Genomic DNA, 26,211 nt, shown 5'->3' with positions numbered 1-26,211 from the left:
CTCACCGCTCAACATCTGCTGCACCACTTTGCAAATCCCTACACTGGCTCTCTGTGTTCTCAAGAATCAAATTCAAATTACTCACCTTTACCTACAAAGCCCTCAACAACAACACCCCTGCATACATCTCAAATCTCATATCAAAATACTCTCCCTCCCGCCCTCTTAGATCTACCTCTGACCTGCGCCTTGTCTTGTCTCTGATAACCACCTCTCACTCCCGCCTACAAGACTTCTCCCATGCTACTCCCCACTTGTGGAATTCCTTACCATGCTCAATCATACTTTCCCACAGCCTTCTATTCTTTAGATGCTCTTTGAAAACCCATCTCTTTTTAAGAGGTGACCTTATCCTCGATAACACTATTCAGACTATTCACTCTCACAACTATTCCAATCTCCACTCTGAGCCACACTCGTTCCTCTTGTTTCAGCTGTGCCCTCTTCCCTTTAGAATGTAAGCTCTCTAATGAGCAGGGTCCTGCATACCCTTTGTTTTTGTATCTCCATTCATTTTGTCTGCCTTGTCTGTTCTTGATTTAAGTGTGTCCCGTTTTATGTATGTCCTTGTCTTTCCTACTGTACGGCGCTGCAGATCACTGTGGTGCCTTACAAATCTACAATAATAATAATAATAATCATCTTTCCACCACCTAGCGTCACATCCCCTCTTCTGATCGCCATTAAGGATGATGGTATCACCCTCTTCCCTGTTCCCCATGCACACTGCCATCATTGATTCCGCCCTCAATTTCACTCATCATTCATTCCCTCGGCCATTCTTGTCGTCTCCATGTTCGCAACATTGCCTTTTTCTTTCCACCAAGACAACCATCCATGTTCCTGTCATCTCCCATCTTAATTATTGCAATCTTCTCCTCTCTGGCTTGCCTGACAAATGCCCGTCCCCCACTGAAATCTGTGCTCTACCGATGTTCCTCTTCCACTATGCCTCTCTGAAAAAATCTCCATTGGCTCCCCATTCCCTCCAGAGTACAATTCAAGTTGTCTACCCTCACTTATAAAGCACTCTTTAATGCATCCTCTTCCCATATCTCTAAACTTGTCAAAAAATACTCCCCACTTATCCTCTTAATGTTAAGTCTCAGAAGTTTGGCCCCCTCTACCTATCTCCTCATCCTCGTTGTAATGTTTTCTTTGTTGTAGTTGTGCCTTATGTTGTTGTTTTCTCTATATTCTCTTTTACTGATTTTCTGATTCTATTGCTTTTCTTGTCCCTTACCTATCTGTATTTTTTTCTGTTTATTTTTTTGTTGATGTCACGGGCACTAGGAGTCTTTACCCAGGGATCACCAGGTGATAGGCTTACCAGAGCAGTATAGGTGGTAATATGGTACTCTGGTAGCAGGGTGATCACGGAACAGGAAATAGCAGATGATGAGATGCTCAGGAAAGTCTATGACTAGCAGCACTGGCAATATGGAGGTAATAATACACGAGGAACTGTATGGACAAAGGACACGTGAGGGTAGTCAGTGGTCTGCGGTAGCAAGTTGTACCACTGCTATAGTGAGGAGGAATGTCCAACAGAAACGAGGAGGTGATGAGAGTCAGCGGTCTGCGGATAGCAAGTTGTACCGCTGTCTGAGTGAAGGAATGGAATCCAAGTGGAGGTATCCAGGGAGTCAGTGGTCTGCGTTTAGCAAGTTGTACCACTGCTATGTGAGAGGATACTGGAACAGGTGATACTGGAAACAGGGATCAGTGGTCTGCCTCTAGCAAGTTGTACCACTGAATATATATGTGAGGAGGAGCACGGGGAGAGACTGCAACACAAGATAGACACGGGCACCTTAAACTTGATCCACAGTAATATGCACAATATATATATATATATGACTGAACAGCACTGCCATAATAGAAAGTCTCTTGAAGTAATCCGGCACGAGATAACACAGTCAATGATGGCAATAGACTCAGCGGATAGCAAACTCCAGAGGAGAACCAACACAGTCCAGCAAGATATGCAATACACCAGCACAGTCAATGAGAAGTATGCATACCGTGGTTCAGAAGCAGGCAGTCAGACAGGAGTGCAGAGATACCTGAACGGCAGGAGGCCGGCAGGATGCAAAGTCCCTGGATGGGTGAAGCGGTGGTCTAGTAGGTGCAGCGCACAGATAGGTAGACCAGCAGGGAAACAAATATACAGGAATCAGTAGAGCGTGGAACTGGACTCCTGGAGGACCCTGGAGAATGGCGATGGTCTAGCAGAGGGGTAAGTAGAGAGACACGAATCCAATGCTGACAGGCGGGTAGAGACCAGCGGGAACACAGGAAAGCGTGGAGAGCGGATCAGCAGTAGATGGATGAGTAGAGCTGAGGAGTAGCAGCAGCAGGTCTCTGCGGACACACGGAGGTAGCCAATAGCAACCAGCAGGTGCAGTAACGATGGGACACGGGAGAGCAGAGTTGAACTGGAACTGTTGATCACGGAGAGTAGCGGATAGCAATAGTGGCAGCAGTCTCGAGGAAACACGGGAGAGTTGAGATGAACTGAAGACTGAAGCGCACAGAGGCAGCGGATAGGAATCAGCCAAACAGTCACGATGAAACACAGACGAGTAGCAGGGTGAAGACTGTAGTGCACGGAGGCAGCGGATAGAAATCAGCTAACAGTCACGATGAAACACAGACGAGTTGCAGGTTGAAGACTGTAGTGCACGGAGGCAGCGGATAGGAATCAGCTAACAGTCACGATGATGAACAGGTGAGTGGATGTGGATTGAAGACTGTAGTGCACGGAGGCAGCGATAGGAATCAGCTAACAGTCACAATAATATATGGTAGAGTTGAAGTGGTTAGAAGACTGTAGTGCACGGAGGCAGCGGATAGGAATCAGCTAACAGTCACGATGATACACAGAAGGGTAGAAGTGGTATGGGAACCACAGTAGTAGAAGTGGTTTGGAAACCACAGAGGTAGAAGTGGTTTGGAAACCACAGGAATCAGCAGCGCTGAATAAACGAGGAAACACCTTCAGAGACTCATGGGGAATGAGACTCCAAGATCAGGCAACGTGGTGTTGACCACAGGTGCTTAATATAGGGAGTGTTGCCTGATCTGCCAATTAAGTTAAAGGAACAAACACTGAAGGATTAGAAAGGGCTGCGCATGCGCAGTCCCTCAGGATGGAGGACGGCCACGGTTCCTAAATGTCCGGGAAGAAGCACTCACAGTCCGGTGAGTGACAGTTGATTGTGCGACACTGCAGATTCTGTGGCGTCATATAAAGATGATGATGATGCCAAATGTAAAACTTATTGTAAAAGGCAAAATGGCCATACCAGGAATACCCACATGATTACTAGCAAACATGAATGCCTACAATTCTGCTTTTACTTTTTGTTAAACGACAAAATATTTTTTTACACATCTCAAAGCATACATATAATATACACCCATATATGATGCATATGAATCCTACCATAGAATAGTCTACAACAGGCCTGGCCAACCTGTGGCTCTCCAGATGTTGTGAAACTAAAAGACCCAGCATGCTTTGCCAATAGATAGTCAGCCGATAGCTGGTAGGGCATGCTGGGACTTGTAGTTTCACAACACTTGGAGAGCCACAGATTGGCCAGACCTGGTCTACAATAAACATACAGCTAGAATGATAGTTTGATTACATAGTAGACATAAGTAGTACCGTAGTCTTGTTTTAATTTAGCATCTTTTGGAAAATATTTATTATTTTGGGGGGATTTCAAAACCATGTAATTGCCTTCCTAAATATACAGCCCAGTTGGATCAAAGACTAAAGCTCCCAGCAAATAGGCTAGTGGCTATTTTATTATTTTGCCCCCACCACAGCACTCAAGTGCAGGAAGGCTTCTCATGCGAGTCCTTACTAGACTATGTGGGTTCAGTCTGGCACAAGGCTGGGGGCTAATTTTTATTATTTCTTTCTATTTTTCTAACCAGTCTGACCAGCTTCAGTAGTAGGATAACATTTTATTTTTAAAAGTTATTAGGAGACTCAATTGTGGGCTTTCCATAGCAATCACCAGTCATCAGTATTCATTGCCAAACATTATTATACTACCCCTGCAATGGTCAGGTATCAGTGGAGAGATACAATAGTAGGTGTAATCAACTGTTTAGTAAGAGGACATCTAAGATGGATGACACACATAGTAACAACTGTCCACCCCCATAGAAATGTTTTTTTTTTATGGGGGTAGTGAGTAAACTAAATAATTAAATACTGTTTCTATAGTATGGTGGTCACTACTATGCACTGTTTTTTTTTATAGTGGTCACTAGAATGATGACTGTTTTGATGGTCAGTTTATGTATTAACAGTCGCTAAAATGTTCTCTGAATTGTATGTCAATCATTAAGATCATCTCTGTATTGTATATTAGTGATTAGGTTGGTCTCTGTATTGTATGTTCTCCCTAGAATACTCTGTATTGTATATTGGTTATTAGGATGCACTCTGTATTCTATGTCAATCACTGAGATGCTCTGTGGATTGTATATTGGTCATTACGATGATCTCTGTATTGTATGTCAATCACTAAGATGCTCTCTGGATTGTATATTGGTCATTAGGATGTACTCTGTATTCTATGTCAATCACTGAGATGCTCTGTGGATTGTATATTGGTCATTATGATGGTCTCCGTATTGAATGCCAATCACTAAGATGCTCTCTGGATTGTACAGTGGTCATTAGGATGTACTCTGTATTCTATGTCAATCAATAAGATGCTCTCTGGATTGTATATTGGTCATTAAGATGGTCTTCGTATTGTATGTCAATCATTAAGATGCTCTCTGGATTGTATATTGGTCATTACGATGGTCTTCGTATTGTATGTCAATCATTAAGATGCTCTCTGGATTGTATATTGGTAATTACGATAGTCTCCATATTGTATGTCAATCACTAAGATGCTCTCTGGATTGTATATTGGTAATTACGATGGTCTCCGTATTGTATGTCAATCACTAAGATGCTTTCTGGATTGCATATTGGTCATTAGGATGGTCTCTGTATTGTATGTTGACAGTTAAGATTATCTACTGTGTATCTATCACTAAGATTATCTGTGTATTGTTGGATCTGCATAAGACAGGGCTGTTTAGTGTCTGCTAATAACACATTGAAGACGCTTTATAACTGCACACCAACATTACACAAACCAGGACGACATGGTTTGGAAATTCAACTTTTTCTTGCAGTTCACTGTTAGAAGAGCTTGGACCATTTACTTGTTCCAGTCAAAACGTTATCAGGTCTACACTGATTATATAGGTTGAAATGAATATATGTTTAATGGCTTCATGCTGGAACATGCATTTCCCATAAATAGAGTAATGGATGAAAAAAACAACCAAACAAGAACATAAACTAATGTAATTTATTCAATAAATGAAATGACCAGTAATGGCCTTAAGAGTTGTTTCATGTATATCAGTATGGAGCCGGACTATGGCATTACTAATCATTTCATTTCTTGGTACTTCATTCCTGAAACAATAATATAGATTTTCACTCACCACTTTTACTAACGGCTGGTGATATATCATGCCAACTCCCATCAGTCTGGGTGTATTTACAAATACATTTTCCTACATTCGCGGTCTGCTTTTTCATGGACTTTGAAGAAGGTATCTTGCTGTAAAAAACAAAAACAAAGGAACATAGTAAGATTTAAGAATGTGTCAATGGATTTGACATCATTGTCACAAATTACCCCTCCCTCAAACTGTTTTTCACAGTTCTTCATTGCATGAATGAAAGGAATAGGATACAATATCCATACGGTAAATGTATTACATAACCTTGTGACATAGTAACTATAGTAAGGCGAATTAAGGCAGCTGTCCCAGGATTGGGGAGTCAGCACAAAGTAGAAGAACTTAATTTTGAAAATTCTAAAAAATGTTGATATGCAAAAGTCTAAATCCCCAGTTTCTACCTTATCATGAGGTATCAAAATGATTAGAGTGACAATATTCTTCTTTAAGAATGTATAATATTCATTTGTAGTAGAGGATAGAGCCAGAAAGCTTGTCTAGTGCACCACAGTGATAGAAAAAATAAATTATATATATATATATATATATATATATATATATATATATATATATATATATATGTGTGAAAATTACATATTGTTGTTGTTAATAACTTATTGATTAAACCACTCAACCTCGCTACATTAACATTATACATACCTAGTCTTTTTTGTTACTGAGTCACTTGATGTTAGCATTTCTTTTTTGTTACCTGTAAGATAGTAATGTATAAAGATTGAAAGATTGTGCATTTTTAGAAAGAAATTCTCCTATATATTTTGACTTTTTCATTTTTGTAAATCACTGTGGATAGCTATAAGAAGAATTTTTTTCTTCAGGCTGCTATTAATGATTTATAATTCTGTGCGGTGTCATAGACTACCATGGAAACCACAGTCACATGGCACATGATGTAATGAGCAGAGAACTTTAAAATGCCTCTCTGAGCTCTGTGATATCCTCCCCCTCCTTCTCCCCTCTCTGCCATCACATGACATGCTGAGAGCTGTGTCTGTGTAGCAGACTGACTGTCTCTAGAGAGGTTTTAAAATCGAGAAAATGATCTGTAGAAGTACAATAAAAATGGATGCCTAAAAGGTAAGTAACTTGCTATTTAAAGAAAGGTATGTGAGATTGCTGCTTTAAATGTTGGTTGTGCAATTCCTTCCTTACTGGTCTTCCCAAAATCAGACTTGAACCCCTACAATCTATTTTGCACGTAGCGGCAAGATTGATTTTCCTTGCAAACTGTTCTTCCTCTGCTGAGCCACTCTGTCAGTCTCTACATTGGTTGCCTGTATTTCAACGAATCCAATATAAAATTCTTCTGCCAACATAAAAGGCCGTCAACAAAATTGCACAGACATACATCTCCTCACTTATCTCAAAATATCTCCCGACTCGACACCTCCATTCTGCACAAGATCTGCGTATCTCTTCCACTCTCATCACATCCTCCCATTCCCGGTTACAGGACTTTTTTCAGGATGCACCCACTTTGTTGAATTCCCTCCCTCGCACAGGAAGACTTTCCTCTAGTCTTCAAACCGTTCAAACGTTCTCTGAAAACCCACCTCTTCAGTCAAGCTTATGATATTTCTCAACCAGCATCTTAATCTCACTAGGTTACCCTATTACCACCCTCTACACAGCTAACAGACAACACCTTCTGACCAACATTGCTGTGTGACTGATCACACAGCCCACTGAATACTTTTACCTTTGCATTCTAGCTGGTCCAATGTGCAATTGATGTAGCACACACCCTTGTGTTTAAAACTCCCATTGTCCCATAGATTGTAAGCTTGCGAGCAGGGCCCTCTAACCTCTGTCTCTGTATGTATTACCCAGTATTGTTTTATTAATGTTTGTGCCCAATTGTAAAGCGCTATGGAATTTGCTGGCACTATATAAATAAATGTTGATGATGATGATGATGATGTTATGAGTAATAAATATGTAATATAGGCAAAACATTGTTTTAGTGCTATTTTTAGAAATATTCCAAGGGATTTGTTGAGTTGTCTAAGACCATAGTGGGGTTAGGTAGATTCAAATTATTGTCAGCTGTTTGCCAGCACAGTCTCTTGCCCCTCGTTTGTATTGGTAGGAACCATGTTTCCTGCTTCACACAGGCATTTTAGAGCTCAACTGAACATGGACTACAGTATCTCATTAAATTACACAATGCATATAATAGGAAATCCTGCATTTTCACAATTGAGCTCTAGTGTGACAGGCAGAGAGAATTACCTGTTGAATGCTATGTGTCACTCTATGAGCTTCTGAATACATAATTTTACTGGCAGTAAAATACTATGCTCTTAAATAACTTCATCAAAATAGCATATAAAAAACTTAAGGAAGACAATGCCAACTGAAATTTCTTAGAAACAAACAAAAAAAAAAAAATATATATATATATATATATATATATATATATATTGCCCCTAAAGTTATTAAGCTGATATTATCCTTTATATATAGTTAAAACAGAGTCTCAAGACTGTGTAAATATCAAAATATAACCCACCATCTTCCACTGTGTTTGTCCTGCTTCTTAACAAAGATTGGGAATCCTGCTCTTGCACAGTGGGAAGTGAGGATTCTAAGCTCCTCTGTAGTTCCTCTGACTGCTGGGTATTCCGAATATATTTCTCCACCTTTTGCCTTTCTTGAAGAACCCCATCAATAGCTTCAAACTCCAGCTCTAATTTAGTCACATTCTCCACGGTTAGACTACTGAGGTGTGATGTTTGCTCTTGGATATGTTCATTAGATTTGCTTGCCATTGTATTGTTCTTGATTAGTCTTCATATGGTAAATACTTTTGTTATTCAACGGACGTCGGCATCATGCATTCTGTAACACAAAAACAAATAACACATATTAACATATAAAATCTTCATGGATGTAAAAGAGATAAATGTAAAGCTGCATTATAAACGTGTACCCAACGTCTACAAACAGTTATGGCATTTTGTTGGCTAACCCAATATCAATGAGACAGTTTCATTACAAAGCAGAAGCATGCATCCTTACCAATATCCATAAGTCAATTAGGATTAGACACTGCATAAACATATAATGCAAAACATATCCACAGATGCTTGTGTGTAAATTGAGTCAAACAATGCCACCAAAAACAGACTATGGGGCCAATTTATCCACTTATAATTCCCAGCAAAGCATAGAAATAGTAACAAGGGGCCTGATTCATTAAGGATCTTAACTTGAGAAACTTCTCATTTCAGTCTCCTGGACAAAACCATGTTGCAATGCAAAGGGTGCAAATTAGATTTCTGTTTTGCACAAAAGTTAAATACCGTCTGTTTTTTCATGTAGCACACAAATACTTGATAGCTTATTTGTACACTGAAATTTAAAGTTGATATTTGTGTGCTACATGAAAAAACAGTCAGTATTTAACTTATGTGCAAAACAGAAACCTAATTTGCACCCCTTGCATTGTAACATGGTTTTGTCCAGGAGACTGAAATAAGAAGTTTCTCAAGTTAAGATCCTTAATGAATCAGGCCCATGGTTTTGTCCAGGAGACTGAAATAAGAAGTTTCTCAAGTTAAGATCCTTAATGAATCAGGCCCCAGGTTATTTATTAATGGAGGACCATGGTAGATATCTCCAACATCTGCTGCTGTCCAAACCTCTTCAATTGCAAAGCCAGTCCCCATAAGAGTCTATAGGGACTGTGATTTTGACCTAATTATCAAGCTCCAAAATTAGGAGCTTGATCCCGGTAGCTAACACCATCTGAAGATGGCTTAAGCCGTTATAACCTATGGGGAGAGCATCGCAGGAGACAGATCTTCAGGTCCCTTCCCTGCAGGCATTATGCTCAAAAAATCAGCCATGCCATACACACCTGCAAATAAAGTGATCGCAATTGCGATCACTTTGCTATAAATTATTTGCTGGGACAGGCTCCTATCGGATCCCCTGTCCCAGCTAATCAATTTTAATAAATTGCCATGCTAATTCATTTTTTTATTACGATAAGTAATGAAAATTAACGTGAACAATTTTAGTTTGGTCATAAGAAGACCTGTTAATCTCGGCAGATATGCTTATTGCAAGTGACCTTGTGAGAATCCATATATGGTATACTGAAGGGAACAAGGAGAGTTTATGTACAGAAGAATTCCTTTGTCAGGAGTCTACATTACTCACTATCAAATTACTCCATACTAGTAATGCAAATTGAAAGGATCCCTTTAGCTTACTGTTTGGGGTCAAGGTCTATGTCAAACTTATTTCTGGCTTGCAGGGAAACCTAACAATTCTATTATATCCTGCCAGCAGACTATTATTATTTTCTTTTGAGAACTGGGGTAATTACTAAAAATAATAAATGAACCTTTATACTCATAATACAAACAAATCCAATTATAACTCCATTAAGATAATGTAGATCTTTCCAATTTCAACACCTCATGGGTTTTTAAAATGCATTGTAAAAAGTCACTTTTCTTTCTGTAATTGGGGCAGTTGTGATGTCAGGGGGGGGGGGGGGGAGGGGGAACTCATCTCCTCTCTGTAACTCTGGAGACACGGGATCAATTTAGGGTAAGAACATGTGAAAATCTAGATTATAAGGCACTCAATGTTGGAAAATAACATTGCCTGTTTTACTAGCTTCCCTCTAATGATTAAACCCCTAAAAAGAGCAACTACAGACACTTATTATAACAAGCTTAAAAAATGTTGACAGCTATACACTTCATTGTAGTACAAACTTTAAAAATATGTAAATGGTTGTGATAGGATTACTTAGTAATTATGGACAGATTGAGGATCGGTGAGTGCAATATGTCGTAAAATGGATTCTTAATGTAGTTTATGACCACAAAAAAAAGCTTTGGATATCCTGTGTAAGACCAGTTGATACAACATGCAAGTAAAACATGGTTGTCTAATTATTTAGAACATGGACTGTATACCAATAAACTACCAAACGCAGAGTAGGCTTGCAGTAGCTTTCCTGATAGCCACATGTTGCATACTTCTGACACAGAATACTGAAGTAATAGAGGCAGATTGGGAGCAATAATAGACCTGCTTAGTGTCTAATAAAAACACAATCTTTTCTGACTCCCACACCAAGCTGGTGAGAACAAGATGACAAGTTTATTTGAAACATGAAGCCAATTTATCATTTGAACTCAATTACTTCTCTCTGCCACTTCCAGGTTTGGATCAGATGAAGGGGCTGACTGCCCTGTAGCTGTTGTAATATTGAAACAACAATAGACATTATCAACCTACTTGTTTCTACTGACATAAATGTCTGAGGCCAGATATGTTGTTTAGCACTGTAGAGAACAGCACAAACTGAAATTGCTGTTTGTTCTTCTCCCAGGCAAGTTCTGTTCTGGTTTTCTTCTTTAATTAAAGAGAAGTACTACAAGCTCTTACTTCAGTCAGCTATTTCTTCAGTATATATACTCACTGGTTCAGTGTTACATTAAAAATATTATTGTAGATGTTTCTTTTTTGTTTTTGGTTTGTGCACACTTGAGCAGAGATCAATTTTAGTGGTTTTTCATTGTGAACAGTCAACCTCAAACACGAATGACAAAACTCTCACTGAGAACTTTAAAGTATACTTTTTTATAAATTAAAAATAATATTTAAATAATTTTTTATTTTTAAGAAAAGGTAAAAACATGAATTTTAACGTGAGCTGCAAACCTCGGGTGGTGAACATCAGGGGGTAAATGTATGAAAGTCCGGTTTTTTCAACTCGCCGGAAATCGGCGACTTTGCAGCTAAAATTTAAAGCAGCGAACTTGCAAGCCTCAAATTCTGAACCCACAGTCAGGGGCGTAGGACATTTTTTTTTGATGGGTGGACAAAAGGCCAAGGAGCCCCTTTTTCTTGCGTTTGGTATCTCATTTTACGACAGTTGTAGCAGTGACTGTAGATATACAAAGACTCCCAATCCTATGTTAATTTTTGTGAGTGCTTCAAGTGTTGGCCAAATATTTATTTATACATTATTAAATAAATATTATTAATAACCAATTAGTGCAATGTCTGTTAGAAAGATAGATAAATTAAATTATTCATCTTAAAAATTTACATTTTTCAAAGTCATTAACTTCAGATTTCGTTGACAGACTCATCTCATTTGATTAGTAGTATTTTTTTAAATCTATAGTCACTGCCTCACTGGTATAGTATGTGCTATACATTTAAATTACTATAGCTCATGTTTGTTACTGGATGGACCACAGAAAATTCAGGGTAAAAGTAAAGTGAATAGTTGTTCATCATCAATACAGGTTATTTATGAAATGTTTATGAGCGCAACACTTAAGAGTTTTATAAATAACTAATCAATCTGTATTAAATCTATAGTAAGGCAAGCTATATTAAAGAACATTTGGTAGTTGTACTAAGACAATCTATCATTTAAAAAAGTTTCACAAGTTTAGAACAGATAGCAGAAAGTAGCATGAAGGCTTTTGTGTAGAAGTTCATAGAAGGGCAAAATACAGTCTTTGCCGACCCAACAGAAATTATAGGGGAGCAACTGCCCCCTCTACCCCCCTGGTTCCTACACCCCTGCCCACAGTTCAAATTGGGTCACCTGACAATTATACTGCCAACAAATTTAGGGCCTACAAATTGCTGAAATGCAATTAAATTTCAAACCAGTTCTAAATTTTCAACTATCTTTAATTGGGATTACAATTTTTTCGCAATAACCATGAATATGATGATTATACTGTATTGCTTCTGAATGTATTAGTATGCTGTGGAAGTCTGTTATTTGCTTTAATTATCACAATTTTTATGCAAGTTTAACCACGGCTTTGAAATGACAGCACAATTTCAATTGATTGCCATGTTTAAGGGTGTGATGTCCATGACATGGATATCTTGAGTAAACTGGGTCATCTGTTAACATTAAGGAGTATTATATGATGTATTGTGTACCACAATTACCATGGAGTTATTTATTATTAATTTGGTCCTTTGAAAAGCACAAAAATGACAAGCGATCATTTGCTCATGTGCTAACCGAAGTTCAGTAGGTTACCCTGCCATCTTAGTTTCTGGAATCAGAGGCAAGCAAGAAAACGAAAGATACAACACTATCTTTACTTTTTCTACAGTGACACAATAGAGCATAAGACTGCACACTTTAAACAATAGGTCAGCGGATCACCAGTGTCAATAGGAGTGCCAGCAAAGTTCACCACCCACCTTAGTCACGCAACAGTTCCACAGGCAAAAGAGCCTGTCAACTGGAGGTTCAAGGAGTCTTGGTATCTTGCTGTTTCCGGCTGTTTGGCCAACTCTCCACCAGCGTGGTGGGGCTACGGAAATCAGTCTCCCCACTCCCGTGGGTGCACCAATTTACCCAGAACCTGGCAAGAATCTGCCGATGTGGTAAGGTAATGGCAGGTCCCCAGATGGAGCAAACCCCTGGGTCTCTCCTTCTTAAAAATTTTAATCTTGGTTGAGTCATACCTACACAGGGCTTTTGAAGGCAAGTATTCCCTAAGCAATAGAAACTTTATTAGTTACCTAGGGATTTACATGACATAACTTGGAGTTGACCTTGGTCACAAAACCAATATTTAATGAAATGCAAAGATTAAATAAATATATATATTTATATATATATATATATATATATATATATATATATATATATATATATATATATATTTATTTAAAGCATTGGGAAAGTGCTGAGTGGCAGATGCAGACTTTCTGCCTTGTGTACATTAAAGGGAGATTGTTTATGTGTGTTTGGGAAAAGCTTCCCACAGTGTGTTTCTCAGCTGTAAAAAAATATGGTAAGAGTTCCTGGGGTTATGAATGAAGAGAAATGGCAGGCTCCATTTATAAGGCCCATTACAGGTCTTCTGGGCCTCCAGCTTAAGTGTAGGCTGAATTGCATCTGCAATTGTGTATGGATGTTTTAAAAACAGTCAGGATGGACATGCACTCTCTCAGACCTGGGGAGGAGGTTGGATACCTAATGAGAGACTCTGCAAATGGTGAGCAATTACCTCCATGATTTGTATGTGTGTGGGACACAAGGTCCTTCACATTCCTGTGTGTTTAGTTAGTGTCAGACAGGCAATATGTTTATTTTGAAGTTTTCTTTGTTTTTCTGTTTCGTAAATCTAGCTGAGGTCAGTTGTACCAAAAAAAACCTGGACTTGTGTGACTTCTCTGCTGCTGTTCACTACCATCTACCCCAGGAGATGGTACCTATTCCCTAAAACGATCACAATATACACACCGGGCAGTCATCAGGGGGGTATGATTGGAAAAGGGCCCAGATAAACTTGGGGGCTCGGCCGGACTAGGTGGCCCCTTGAATTTAACTTTTTTATTTAATTATTATTGTAAATATATCTCTCAAAATGACGTGGCTCCCAGTCACTGGGAGTTGCTGGGAGCAACTTAATCACTACGTGACATCCTCCCAGGCTGTCTTGGTGCATCACACCAAAAACATCTGGGTAAGTTAATTGGGGAAGGGATTTGAAACGGCACATGGAGAGGGTTCTGTGCTTTTTATTTATTATTTAAAATGTGTCCATTGTGATGAACAGGCTCCCAGTCACAGATAGACTGATAGCATGCCACACGGTAACCTCATCATGTAAGGGGCATGTGGGGAGCATATAAAGTACTGGGAAATTCTGAGCACATGTGAGGAGATCTGAGCAGCATGAGGGGCAGTTCTATAGTACATATGTGAGTCTGAGCGCATGTGGGGCTATTTTGGAACATGTGGGTGGGGCATTTTTGGATGAGTGATGTGAGTGTTTTTAGGTTATTTTTTAATTCTCAAAATTAAGGGCAATGTGAAGCCCTTGAAAGGCTGGATGTATGTATTATATACTGTGTTATGTACTCTGTTCACTTATTGCTCAGCTTACCATATTGCATGTACCTATACATTTCCCAAACAGGCCCAGCATGCCAGGATCCAGACAAGAAACCAGCAGCAGATGGTGAAAGCTGCAGTAACAGGTAGGAGAGTACAACACAGTCAACCAGCAGCCATGTCTTTTAGCCCTTCTAATTTTGGTTCATAACCGCTTTTGCAGTATCTCTTTTGCTATTTTTGTCCCCATATGCCTTGTTGTCCTCTATTTCTCACTTTCCTCAATGTCCTGTTTTCTCCACCTGCTGTGTTTCTCCCTTCTGTCTTCCTCACCTCCTTCCTGCCACCTTCACACCTCCTCATCCTCTCTAATCTTCCGCTCTCTACACAGACTTTCAGTACAGTGAAAGTCAGCTAAAGGCACAAAGACTAGAGCCTAACTATTAATCTTCATGTACGTGAAAACTTTTATGTTCTATCAGAAGATTAAATATGTGCTTGCTCAGGCACCATGGTTCCATGCTACACCTTTGCATCCAGTGAGTCGAGCCGCACAGCTTCTGGTGGCAGCCCTGTAAATATACAGTATATATTTATATATGTACATATATATTTATCACTATATATCTCGCTAGCTCTCTATCATACATTTCAAATCCAACTGTATTTAAAATGTGCATCAAGAATAAGTAGTTATGGCTCACTTACAGATAATTTATTCAGTACCTCTATTAGAATTCCTATTTTCAGTAACTGTGAAGCTGTTATACAGGGACTCTAATAAGAATAAATTCTCCCTAGAGAGCTGCAAATTTGCTGCTGGCTAATAGAGACAACACATCTCCAGCTCTTAGTAACACTTCAAAGTGTATACAAAAAAACTGACTACAGGAAAACCCTAAAGGTCTTATCACAGCCAGATTTGGTCATTCACATATACCAGAATCCCTATGATCACTGATATGGCAACTACAATTGTATGTGATTAACATCACATAAAGGTAATGATGGGAAATACACTGTGGTGGCTGTTGGCTGAAAAAATGAAATACATTCTTATAACAAAAATATGAAAATTGCATCTTAGATGAAAATAAAAACACGTACCAAAAACATCCCTTTACCCTATCTGACACTAGACTGAGCACCTGCCTCCCTGTGTAATTCTGAACTGTCTCTCCTAATAGGGTAGAATTTACATAATTAACCACAGGAAAAGGGAGGTGTTCATTGTTGAGGAAATGCCACATCACTTATTGTTACAATGAAACTCTCACACTTCATAACCTTTTCAAGAGTAGGGGGTACATTTACTAAACCATTTAAAAAGGAAAAGTGAAGGTGTTGACCATAGCAACCATTCAGACACCAGCAATAATTTTCTAGAATACTAGAATACTAAATAAGACCTAGAATCCGACTGGTTGTTATGGGCAATACTTCCACTTTTCCTTTTTAGAAGCTTTAGTAAATCTACCGCTAGGACTTTAATTTAACACCGAGTATTACTTCAGAATACTAATCATTGCGGTAATGCATTGTGTTCATTGTGTAGCCTCAGAAAGCTTTATAGAGGAACAATTCCTGTGCTTAAAGGTTGCCATAGTTTCTAGAGGCTCAAGGAAGATCTGAGGGCACCTGGATTTTCTTCAGATGCTTCTCAAAAGTATGTCTCCATTGGGCCTTATGCTGATACCCAGGGAACACAGGTCAATAATTGGACAGTTCAATTACCTCTACACAATCTTTACAAAATATTCCATGCAATTCAAAACTTCAGACTGCAGTAAGTAATGCTAAAAGACCAGGATGAGCGTATAGACCAGATGAAGCGCATGACCATTTTTCCTGCTCTGTCCGCTAACTTAAAGATGAAAGACTCCAGCACCAGCACTCACCATATACCCATTGTTCTTGGGCTGCAAACAATTTTGTACCTTCTGTGGAGACTCCATCCCCTCCCAATCTCTTTCTTGGGCCACAGCCAATTTCCTGCCCACCTCCAGTCCCCTGTCCTCATCACCACTGCTTTGGGTAATACTTGACGTAAGAACTACTGTCAACTACACTGCTGACTGGGTCCCCTACGCTGCTGACCTCCACTTGGCCTTCAGGCTGCGGTATCACTACACTTACTTCTCCTCCTTCCCAGCACACACCAATCCCATCACATCATCGTTATAATGTAATTGTCTCCCACATGACTTGCATGGGTTAGCCCTGTCAGGTGCACTGCTGCATAGTCTGCACTGTACATACTTCCCACACACTAATATAGTGAATATACAAAAGGGTAACATAAGGAAGGTATACCACTAACATGAGCACATTTCTCTCTGACTGCTTATTGTCCTTCCAAAGAATAGAAAGAAATCCACTGCTGACATTTAAGTATTATGCTTTGATGCCTTCTAGTCCTTACAGAAAGACCTCCCTACACACATATATAGATTTTTATAATTCAGCTACCAGAGAGTCATTCACAGTGTTACTCTAAACATGAAAGAAATGATACAGTACACATTAGATGTCTTCATTTCATTTTCACATGTAAATGAAATAGTGGCTCTGAATATGCTTATAATTGGTATGGTTCTCATGAGATATCTCCTTCCAAGTCTGGCTGCTTAAAAATGAAATGTGATAAATTAAACTGATTGATGAATAAGTGCCAATACAGAAAAATCCTAGGAGAGAATTTTAATTGAGTGCATGGAAATATGATGGATCCCCTGAAGACGTTACAAGGCAGATCGAAGGCGGCTATGGAAATGAGTTCGATAAAATACATTCCAAATGATCTTTCAGATTCCTTGTTTAAATAGTATCCAAATAACGGAATGAAATCCAGTACATGATTAAAAACTAAGGATACACTTAACAGATTGTATTCCTTTAAAGGTTGCTCAATATTTTCCTCATGACTGTGTTCTTTTTGCATCAGTAACCCCCTTTAATTCTCCATGGCAATCAAAGCTGACATGTTTGTTGGAATCAGCAGAACTACCTTAATTTATCAAAGTGCAGGTTACATTTAGGGCAGGCCTCTTGAAAGGAAAATTATTCTGGCATTTTCTGAAGACTGTGCTTATGTTCTACTGCAATAAACAAAAAGGGAATTTCCTTCGTCAAACTCTTTCTTGTTTGCTTCAATAATTTAGCGTTGAAACAAAGAGTGAAAGCAGGCAGTAACATTATTTAATGGGAGATATTGCTGTGCACACTTTAAGGCAATGGGGTATATTTATTAATTAATGGAGTTTTGCCCTGTTAATTATCATCTGTCACTGCAATGATGGCAATGATTTTTCAGTCCCATTTATTAAAAAATCATCCTGGGACAGCGCATCTGATAGGAGGCTGTCCTGGCGATGACTTCACTTACCTTAAAAGTCCCATTGTCTGGCTCTTCTCTCCGCTCACTATGGCAAAGATGCTAAGGTCACATATGCGCAGAGTCATACTTGCGATAGTGACCAGAAGGAAGAACAGGTAAGCTGCGGTGAGGGATCCGAAGATCCATCTACCACAATGTTCTACCCATAGGCTTCAATGGCTAACGCCATTAGATGGTGTTAGCTATTGTGGACAAGTTCCGAAAATCTTTGATTTTAAATCACACAAAATGGGGACTGCTTTTGAGTACGATATCTCCGATATCTAATGCAGTCCTACAGTTATAAGTAACTACCATATTTAAAAATGTGGCTATCCCCCGTAAATGGCATGCTGAAGGGACCTTAATAAATAGCCCCTTATATCCTTTGTATTAAAAACTCTTTATTCATTTAATAAACCAAAAAGACATAGATTAGGGTAAACTAGAATGGGGTGCAGTAATGCTGAGAGAAATACTACTACATCTTCCCTGAATTGTTTGATCATTTGTTTTAATGATAAATCAGGACCCATGTGACTGGCCATTTGCCAATGCTTAATTTACACTCCATATTCCTTTCAGGTCCCAACAATTATAAAAATAGCTATAGGAACCCATTACTCCTTGTCCTGTTAATTTGGGTATGTCAAGATTGCAAACACAGAAAAACTAGTACCATAAGTTAAAGACTATTTTCTGGGAAAACCTGGACACATGGGAGCCGAATTTATGAAAGTGGAAAGGAGCTCTGAAGTCTTTCCTGGGTTCTAGTTTACTAAAGGCATCCTGGATTTCTCAAGGTTATATTTGCCTCCAGGAAGACGGTGTGTTCCTCAGATAAAGTTGCAAAATTTACTTCAGATAAATGGTTAAATATTTATTGGGGCACACTAGTGGAATTATAGAAATAGGAACAAAATTGTGCCAATCAGTCACCAATGATACCAGAGGAGTCTCAAAATGGCAGTATATTCTATTTGGGTATATGCATCAAGAGGAATTTTGGGCCCCAGTACAGCAACTGTTACAGTCCCCCTCCATAAATACCTGGTGCATTAAAGAAGCATGGTCACACTGTTGTGGGTCTGACTGCACCTCTTTGTGGGCATACCTAGCACATGCTAGGTTGTCCCCTAGCCCCAACAAGTAACAAGGAACCATATCATGCCACACCTTGCCATATCATGGCCCTCTCTATTGATTACATGGCCACAATAGGAAATTCTTTTGGGGAAAAATCCACATTTGTTTTTATTTACACAGACTCCACATTCCTGTAGTTGGGCTAATACGTTTTCCAAATTGTTTAGATGGTCCTCATCATCTTTGCCTATCACTATTATGTCATCCAGGTAACACTGAGTACCTGCTATTCCTTGTAGGACTTGATCCATTGTTCTCTGTCATAGCATTGGGGTGGAAGCTATTCCGAACACAAGGCGGTTATATTGGAATAAGTCTTTTTGTGTATAGTCAGGTATTTTTTGGACACTTTCTTTATTTCCATCTGTAAGTATGCATGAGCTAGGTCAATTTTGGAGAAATGGTCTGCCCTTGAAAGAGCCGCAAAATTGTCCTAGATTTTAGGCAAAGGACACTGTACAGTGTGTAGCACTGGGTCTATTGTTGTTTACAAATCTCCACAGGTGTAAATACTTCCCGCTTTATCCTTCTTTACCATGGGGTCTATAGACGTAGTCCATTCACTACAGGGATACCAGCACGTTCTAGTTGCCATAATTCCTCCTCCACTCTTGGATAGATAGCATATGGTAGTGTACAGGCTTTATGAAATTTTGGAACAGCATTTGGATCCAACTCTGTACTGGCCTTAATGCCATATAACGTTCCTATCCATTTTTCGAAATTGCGTTGTACAGTAGGCTAGCAACCTGGAAAGTCCTTTAGTAGCTGCATAATTTTAGGACACATTAGATGTGTTAGGCTTAAACATGTGAACGGACTGCCAATAAAGTTGAATTTCCTTATCCATTGACGGCTCACTGGTGCTGGTCTCCCCTGTTGAAGTACGTATATATAAAGTTCATGTGTATTGCCTTTGTATTTCATCAACACTTTTATTCTTCCCAGTGGTTACACCAGTTTGCCAGTATATGTGCGGAGTATTACTGATATTTTCTTTAATGAAATCTTTGCAAACTGGCATTTGTAATCACTTGCATTTATCACTGACAGAGCAGGTGGTCGGTTATTTTCCCCTGAATTGCACACCCTTTCAAATGTGGCCTCTTTTGCAACAATTTCTACACACTTTGGGGTATAGTTACTAAACTGCGGGTTTGAAAAAGTGGAGATGTTGCCTCTAGCAACCAATCAGATTCTAGCTGTCATGTTGTACAATGTACTAAATAAATGATAACTAGAATCTGGTTGCTATAGGCAACATCTCCACTTTTTCAAACCCACAATTTAGTAAATATACCCCTTTGTCTTTAAACCAGCACCCACTGGCATAGTATGAGGATTTCCCACAGTGGAAGCAGAACGGTCTCTGATTCCAGTGGATTGGATGTGTAGTACATTCCAGTCTCTTTTATTGCAATTCCGATGCATTCCTGTTTACAGTCTCTATTGAAATAGCTATAGACAATGCCGGCTATAAAGTCAGTTCAGATTCAGCCAGCAATTTCTTTTGTGTACTTTCACTTGTCATACCACATACTAAATGGTCACTTAGGACATCTGATAACACTGCTCTAAATTGACAGTGTTCAAACTGCTCCAAATTGACAGTGTTCAAATAACTTTCTCAGTTCAGCAATGTATTCTGTCACACTTTCACTTTTAGCTTGGTGTCTTCTGTGAATCTGAAATCTCTCTGCAATCAATAATGGTTTAGGATTTAAATGCTTTTGTGAAATGTCTAAAATATAGATTAAAAAAGAAAACGCAAGCACCACACATAGTATATTACAACTTAATATCAGTAGTGATACATAAAATGTGATAGGTAACTGCATACCAAAAAACAAATAAAAATCTTAATGGCTAATATGATGCATGAACAAGGAGTAAAGGATGCTCCTCTTCAATTTTCCATGTTCTGAGGGTGGATCCAAGTTGGGAACTAAAATATATCAAACCTTCTTAGTAACATATAATCATATCAATAAGGCTGCCAATAAAAAATACAAGAGATTTAATAATCATAAAATGTATATTATAAATGGGTGCCAGGGAGGGGTGTTCTTTACCATAGAATTACAGGTGAAGAAATTAGAATCAGATCTACACTGGGCAGCAATATGTTATAAATGAGAAATCTTTTTAAATACCATGATATTCAAACATACTTTGTTTGAGCTTAGATATAATTGGATTCCAGAGGAAACATTCCTATTACTGTTAGCTTCCAGGTAAAGAAAAATTATATTTTATGTTGTTGTGTATGTATAAGCTCAACAAACAAAATAAAGGAGGAAGAAGAATGACACATAATAGCAGGGCCATCTTAACAACATTATGGGCCCCCGGGCAAAGCAGTGCATCGGGGCCCCTAGATATAGATATAGATATAGATATATACAGATACAGATATAGATACAGATATATAGAGATAGAGATAGATAGATGTACTTGCTCAGTGACCCTTGTAGGGTTTTTTTGCAGGTTTTTTTCTTTTGCAGGATTATTTATTCTCATTAAGAGCCGTGCCTATGGGGTCCCCTTGCCCGTGGGGCCCCTGGGCAGCTGCCCATTGTGCACAATGGAAAAGATGGCCCTGCATAATAGGAAGTAAAATAACCAGAACGAAAACACATCTGTTAAAATACGTACTAACATTTTTGCAGTCTGGCAGGAAGATACGTTTTCAGGACAGTACCTGTAACTGTGCGTCATTCATACAAAGTGTGTGAGTAATATCTTGTATAGTGTTGCTCCAAAGAGTGGCAATGACACAGAGCGCTATGTGTGCAACCTAATAAAGTAGCCAATGAGTGTATAAGTAGTAAATAGTAGTAAAAAATATAAACACCAGCGGCCCCAGAAAAGTGGTCCAGAATTAAATGCTAAGATATACATTTACTGTAAAAGGTAATCAGTATAAATGATAATGTGTAGTAAATAAAAAAAATAAAATAAATTAGTACAGAAAATAAAAAGGAAAAATTAAATGTCAGTCCTCATGGGGTTTTAAGAGAGAAGTAATTGCTTAATTGCAGAAAAGGGTAGCTTCCTCATAGCTTAATTGGTTTTGTAATTGGATGGTAAAAGGCTTCATACAGCTTGTTTGTTTCATTAAAGCAGACTGGGCTTATTTGTATTGTTATAGTAAATATGAATATATTGAGCACATAATAGAGATAGATTACTGTTTAAAACCTTATGCAATCACATATTTTGTGCAGAAATGTTAAAATAAAGAACAAACCTAATAGTAAGTTTATGCATTACAACTCATAGAAGAGAGTTGTTTGACAAAAAGGGGGCATTGCATATTATTAGAGATTAGTTGGAATATGACTGTAATGATAATTGTTACAATTGTGGTTAAAAAGGAAAACATATTTATGTGTATCTACATATAAAGTGAACTAAATGTTAGATCTAATATAATTAAAAAATAATAAAGACTAATAGAATAAAAATTAGGTAAGTTGTAAGGAATTAAGTTATCACAACATATAAATAATGAATCGGGTAGCATTATACATTAGAATACTATGTATCACAGGGAACATAGATAATATGGAAGGAGGGGGAGAATACTGTAAAATGTAAAAGAGCATCACATGTACAGATATGTGGAACATAGGTAATACAGGATTTTTGAGAGATTATTGAAACATGTTAACTATATAATTACGTGTATAACCTGTTTCTAGAAGATGGAATAAATGTGCCAGGCAAGACTTGGTTTGGTTTGGATATATAGTCAAGAATGGAAAGTAAAAACAGTGCAATTCTGCTTGACAGTAAAAAATAACAGAATGAATGTCAAAATCTATCTGCTTTCTCTTTTGGACATCTCCTGAAGGTGGTTGTCACATTTGCTTTCACTGTGTCATTAAAAAAACAATTCCACATATAGTATCAATGAACTATATCACAAGCCTTCTATGGGACAAGGTCTCTAATTTCCATAGGGTGTGGGATCCTTGGTACAGCTTCCACCAGTCCCTGCGGCCTGGTACTCAGTAAGCCACACTCCATGTTACTGGTACTTGAACTCCCTCCCTGACCAACCTGGGGTGCCACGGAGGTGAGACCTCCACTGCACCCCTCCTACCCAATCCCAGGGGATGTTATGTACTTGCCCTTGGAATTGCCCTCATTCAAGATCACACTTCTGGTATCACAAACGGAACACAATAGCCAGGCAGTTCTGTAGTAAACAGGATTTATTTTGATATATATATATAAATCTCAAGTATCCAACAGGTGAAATCCAAAGTCCCAAGGCAGATAAAGGTCTGGTAGAAGTACCAAGAAATTGCAATTCAAATCACAAATTACACTGAATCATGTAGATCACATTATGTAGTTATTTTTAGTAAACATGGAAATTATCACGTAGTGTATTCAATATATGAGTTGTGTTTCAAAAATTATGGTACTGTATGATGACTGAGGATAATAAGAAGTCTAAAGGTTTCGGTTATCAGAAAAGGTTTCATTTCCTTTTCCAGAAATGAATATTTGTAAATCATTCCAGTAGGCTAATGTGGGATCTGTGACTAAAGGTTTGCCTGTGGTGCTGTCATTGAGTATTCAAAATGATTCTAGAACATAGTCTGTATTATTTAAGATCACATTTGCTCCTCCTTTGTCAGCTGGATGAATGCTAATTTCTGGGTATTATCTCAATGTTTTAATGGCATTATAGTCTTGTTTGGGTAAACTGGGTCTGTGTTTTGATTTGCAGTTCCTACTACATATGGCAATATTTTCACTTAGCTCCATTCTTGAATAGAAGTTTGATTTTATTTTAAATCTGTCTATTGATATTTATTGCTGGCTGTAAGTTGTGAAATATTAGTATTTTTTTTCCGATTTTAATATAGTATTTTTAAGCGCAAATTTAATTATTGACTTTTGTGGGTTTAAAATGTGTTTGCTTAATTTAAAGATGGAAGAATTGTTCAATATTTGTGATTCTTTGCTCCATTACCTTTTCTTTGGAATAGTGCCTTCTTTATTGTTTTGTGTTATCGAGCAATGTGGAGTCTATTGAGGTGCATGGCTCCACAGATGTTCTATACGAGAGTCACCGGGCCACTTCTAAAAAAAAAAAGTGCCTCAGTTGATTCTTTGGATGGACAGTTTACGGATGGAGCATATCAAAATGGGTATGTGTTCATATTAAGAATGTATGCTATTCGTAATATTGGGTCTGTTGAATTTGGGGTATGTAATACATGGCCTATTAAACTCTACATTTCTTCTTCGATTTTCAGACTGTCCCTTAGTGTGGTACCTACTGTAGGTGATGGTCTTGCATTCTGTAAATTAAGGTAGGTATTTTCATCATCTATATGACGGTTATTTTGTCTACAGCCAGATCTTTGGAGATGGTTGGGTATCTGGCTATCATTAATGCTACGTGGTATTATCATATGCATTTTATTTCATGTAGAAAGTTGTTTATTTTGAACATTTCTTTTGTGTGCATTTCTAGTTTATTGAAGGTATCTGTACACTTTGTTATTTCCATTAGAATCTTAGTTTCTTATATTTCTTTAAGTGATATTCAATAATGTCTGTCTTTTACAAATAGTAAACATCATAATCTATGTTGAGAATTTCTATAGCATGCAGTCCAATTATCTGATGCCCTGTGGGTTATAGAGATTAAATGGCAGAGTTTTATAGATTTTCAGACCTTTAGAAATGATTTTCCTCCGTTATAATGTTCCATAGGGGAAACATTCTTCCAGTATATCTTGTTTTCTCTACTGAGTAATTTCTATAATTTATTAATGATGTCAGAATTACTTGAAGTTGTATTAATATTCTCAGAGAACATGTCTAATGTAGCTCTGTAAAATTGCAAAGAGGCTGTTGACTGCTGTTTTTTCATAAGCTGGATATATCTGATGATCACAGATTGCACAAAAGTGATATATGCTCTAAAGAGAAGATAAGAGAGTGTTGGGGCAAAGAAATTAGTCTGCCCTATACTCATCAGAAGGAATAATAAAAACGGGTAAAAAATTAAAACAACTACTTCCCAGAATAAAATAGTGAACCAATATTAAATGTTAAGATATAAAAGAAAAAAAAAATGAAAAAATAAGAACAAATATCAGTAAATATGCAAGAAATACCAAAGAATGGGGAGAAAACAGAAACATAACCGGGATAGAGATTTGTACTCCACCCTGTTAATTTATGTGACACAGTTAACAAATATTTAGGGAAATTAAGAAATAGATAAATATCCACATACTGATTCATCTTCGGAAGCAAGTCCCATTGCGTGCCGTATGCTCAGCAATATACTTTATGCCAATGATCACAATTGCATGCAATTCAAGCCAACGAAATGACTCTTGATTTGAAGGGCAGAACGGGGGAGGGAAGGGACAGACGAACATAGGCAATGTACAGTAAGGGTATCCCGAGAACGAGCAGATGCACATTCATCCGATTCAAGCTCTGGGCATCTCTCAGGTACATGTTTTTAGCAGTATCGCTTGCACCAGTTACAGGGCAAGTGTCTACTGATAGTGATGAGTGGCAGGTACGCATGCCACAACATGTGTTTGCAAGAGAAACTGTAAAAATACATTTTATGTACAGTATGCATTAAGAGCATCCTGATTTATATATTTCATGTCAAAATATTTTTTTTGTTAAATGTATTTTTATTAAAGATTATAGTATTAAGATGTATTTAATATATTTTTTCCATGCGTTCTGATAGGACTATATTGCACATATGCATTGTGCATGTCCTTGTACTTGACTGTGGGAGTACACGCGTGCAATTTACACCCAACTGTACAAAATGCAAATTACATTCACGCTGCGTTTCAGGATGAATCAGGCCCACTATAACAACAAGATTAAGCCACACATGTTTATAATTAAACATTATGTATTACAAATGAAAAATAAAGGGAGAGGGAGAGACCTACAATTATGTAAAACTTGCCTGGGTTCTCTGGTACAGAAAATGAACAGTAGAGATTCACTGCACTCACATGGCTTGTTAAATACTAAAATAAAGGTATTACCACTACAAGAGGGAGGGTAATCTTTTATTTTGCACCTGAAACATTGGGGATGTACGACATCTTTTGCCCAATTATTTAACTTTTTACTTCTTAGAGGTTTGGTGCGCATTCTATGTGTGATTTAATTTATTATCCGTTTAATTTAAAAGTTATTTGATTTTCAGTTTTTAGAAAGCATCTGCAGTAAGCAGCATAACTGCCTG

General features: G+C 38.1%; 1 protein-coding gene across 1 annotated transcript in view; it reads right to left on the bottom strand.

Moving 5' to 3' along the window:
* The window catches only part of ERICH6B (glutamate rich 6B), a 192,822-nt gene that overhangs the window by 148,824 nt on the left and 17,787 nt on the right, over nucleotides 1-26,211 (bottom strand). Inside the window, exons 2-4 of the mRNA XM_075198034.1 lie at nucleotides 8,087-8,415; nucleotides 6,214-6,265; nucleotides 5,533-5,651 (exon numbers count right to left, since the gene is read on the bottom strand). Of these exons, the coding sequence (XP_075054135.1) occupies nucleotides 5,533-5,651; nucleotides 6,214-6,265; nucleotides 8,087-8,345 (430 nt within the window). The 5' untranslated portion in view covers nucleotides 8,346-8,415. The remainder of the gene's footprint in view (nucleotides 1-5,532; nucleotides 5,652-6,213; nucleotides 6,266-8,086; nucleotides 8,416-26,211) is intronic.

This window comes from Mixophyes fleayi, chromosome 2 (genome assembly GCF_038048845.1).
Source record: "Mixophyes fleayi isolate aMixFle1 chromosome 2, aMixFle1.hap1, whole genome shotgun sequence".
NCBI classification, from domain to species: Eukaryota; Metazoa; Chordata; class Amphibia; order Anura; family Limnodynastidae; genus Mixophyes; species Mixophyes fleayi.
Note: the sequence above shows the minus strand (reverse complement) of the source record. Positions and strands in the feature narration are given on the sequence as shown.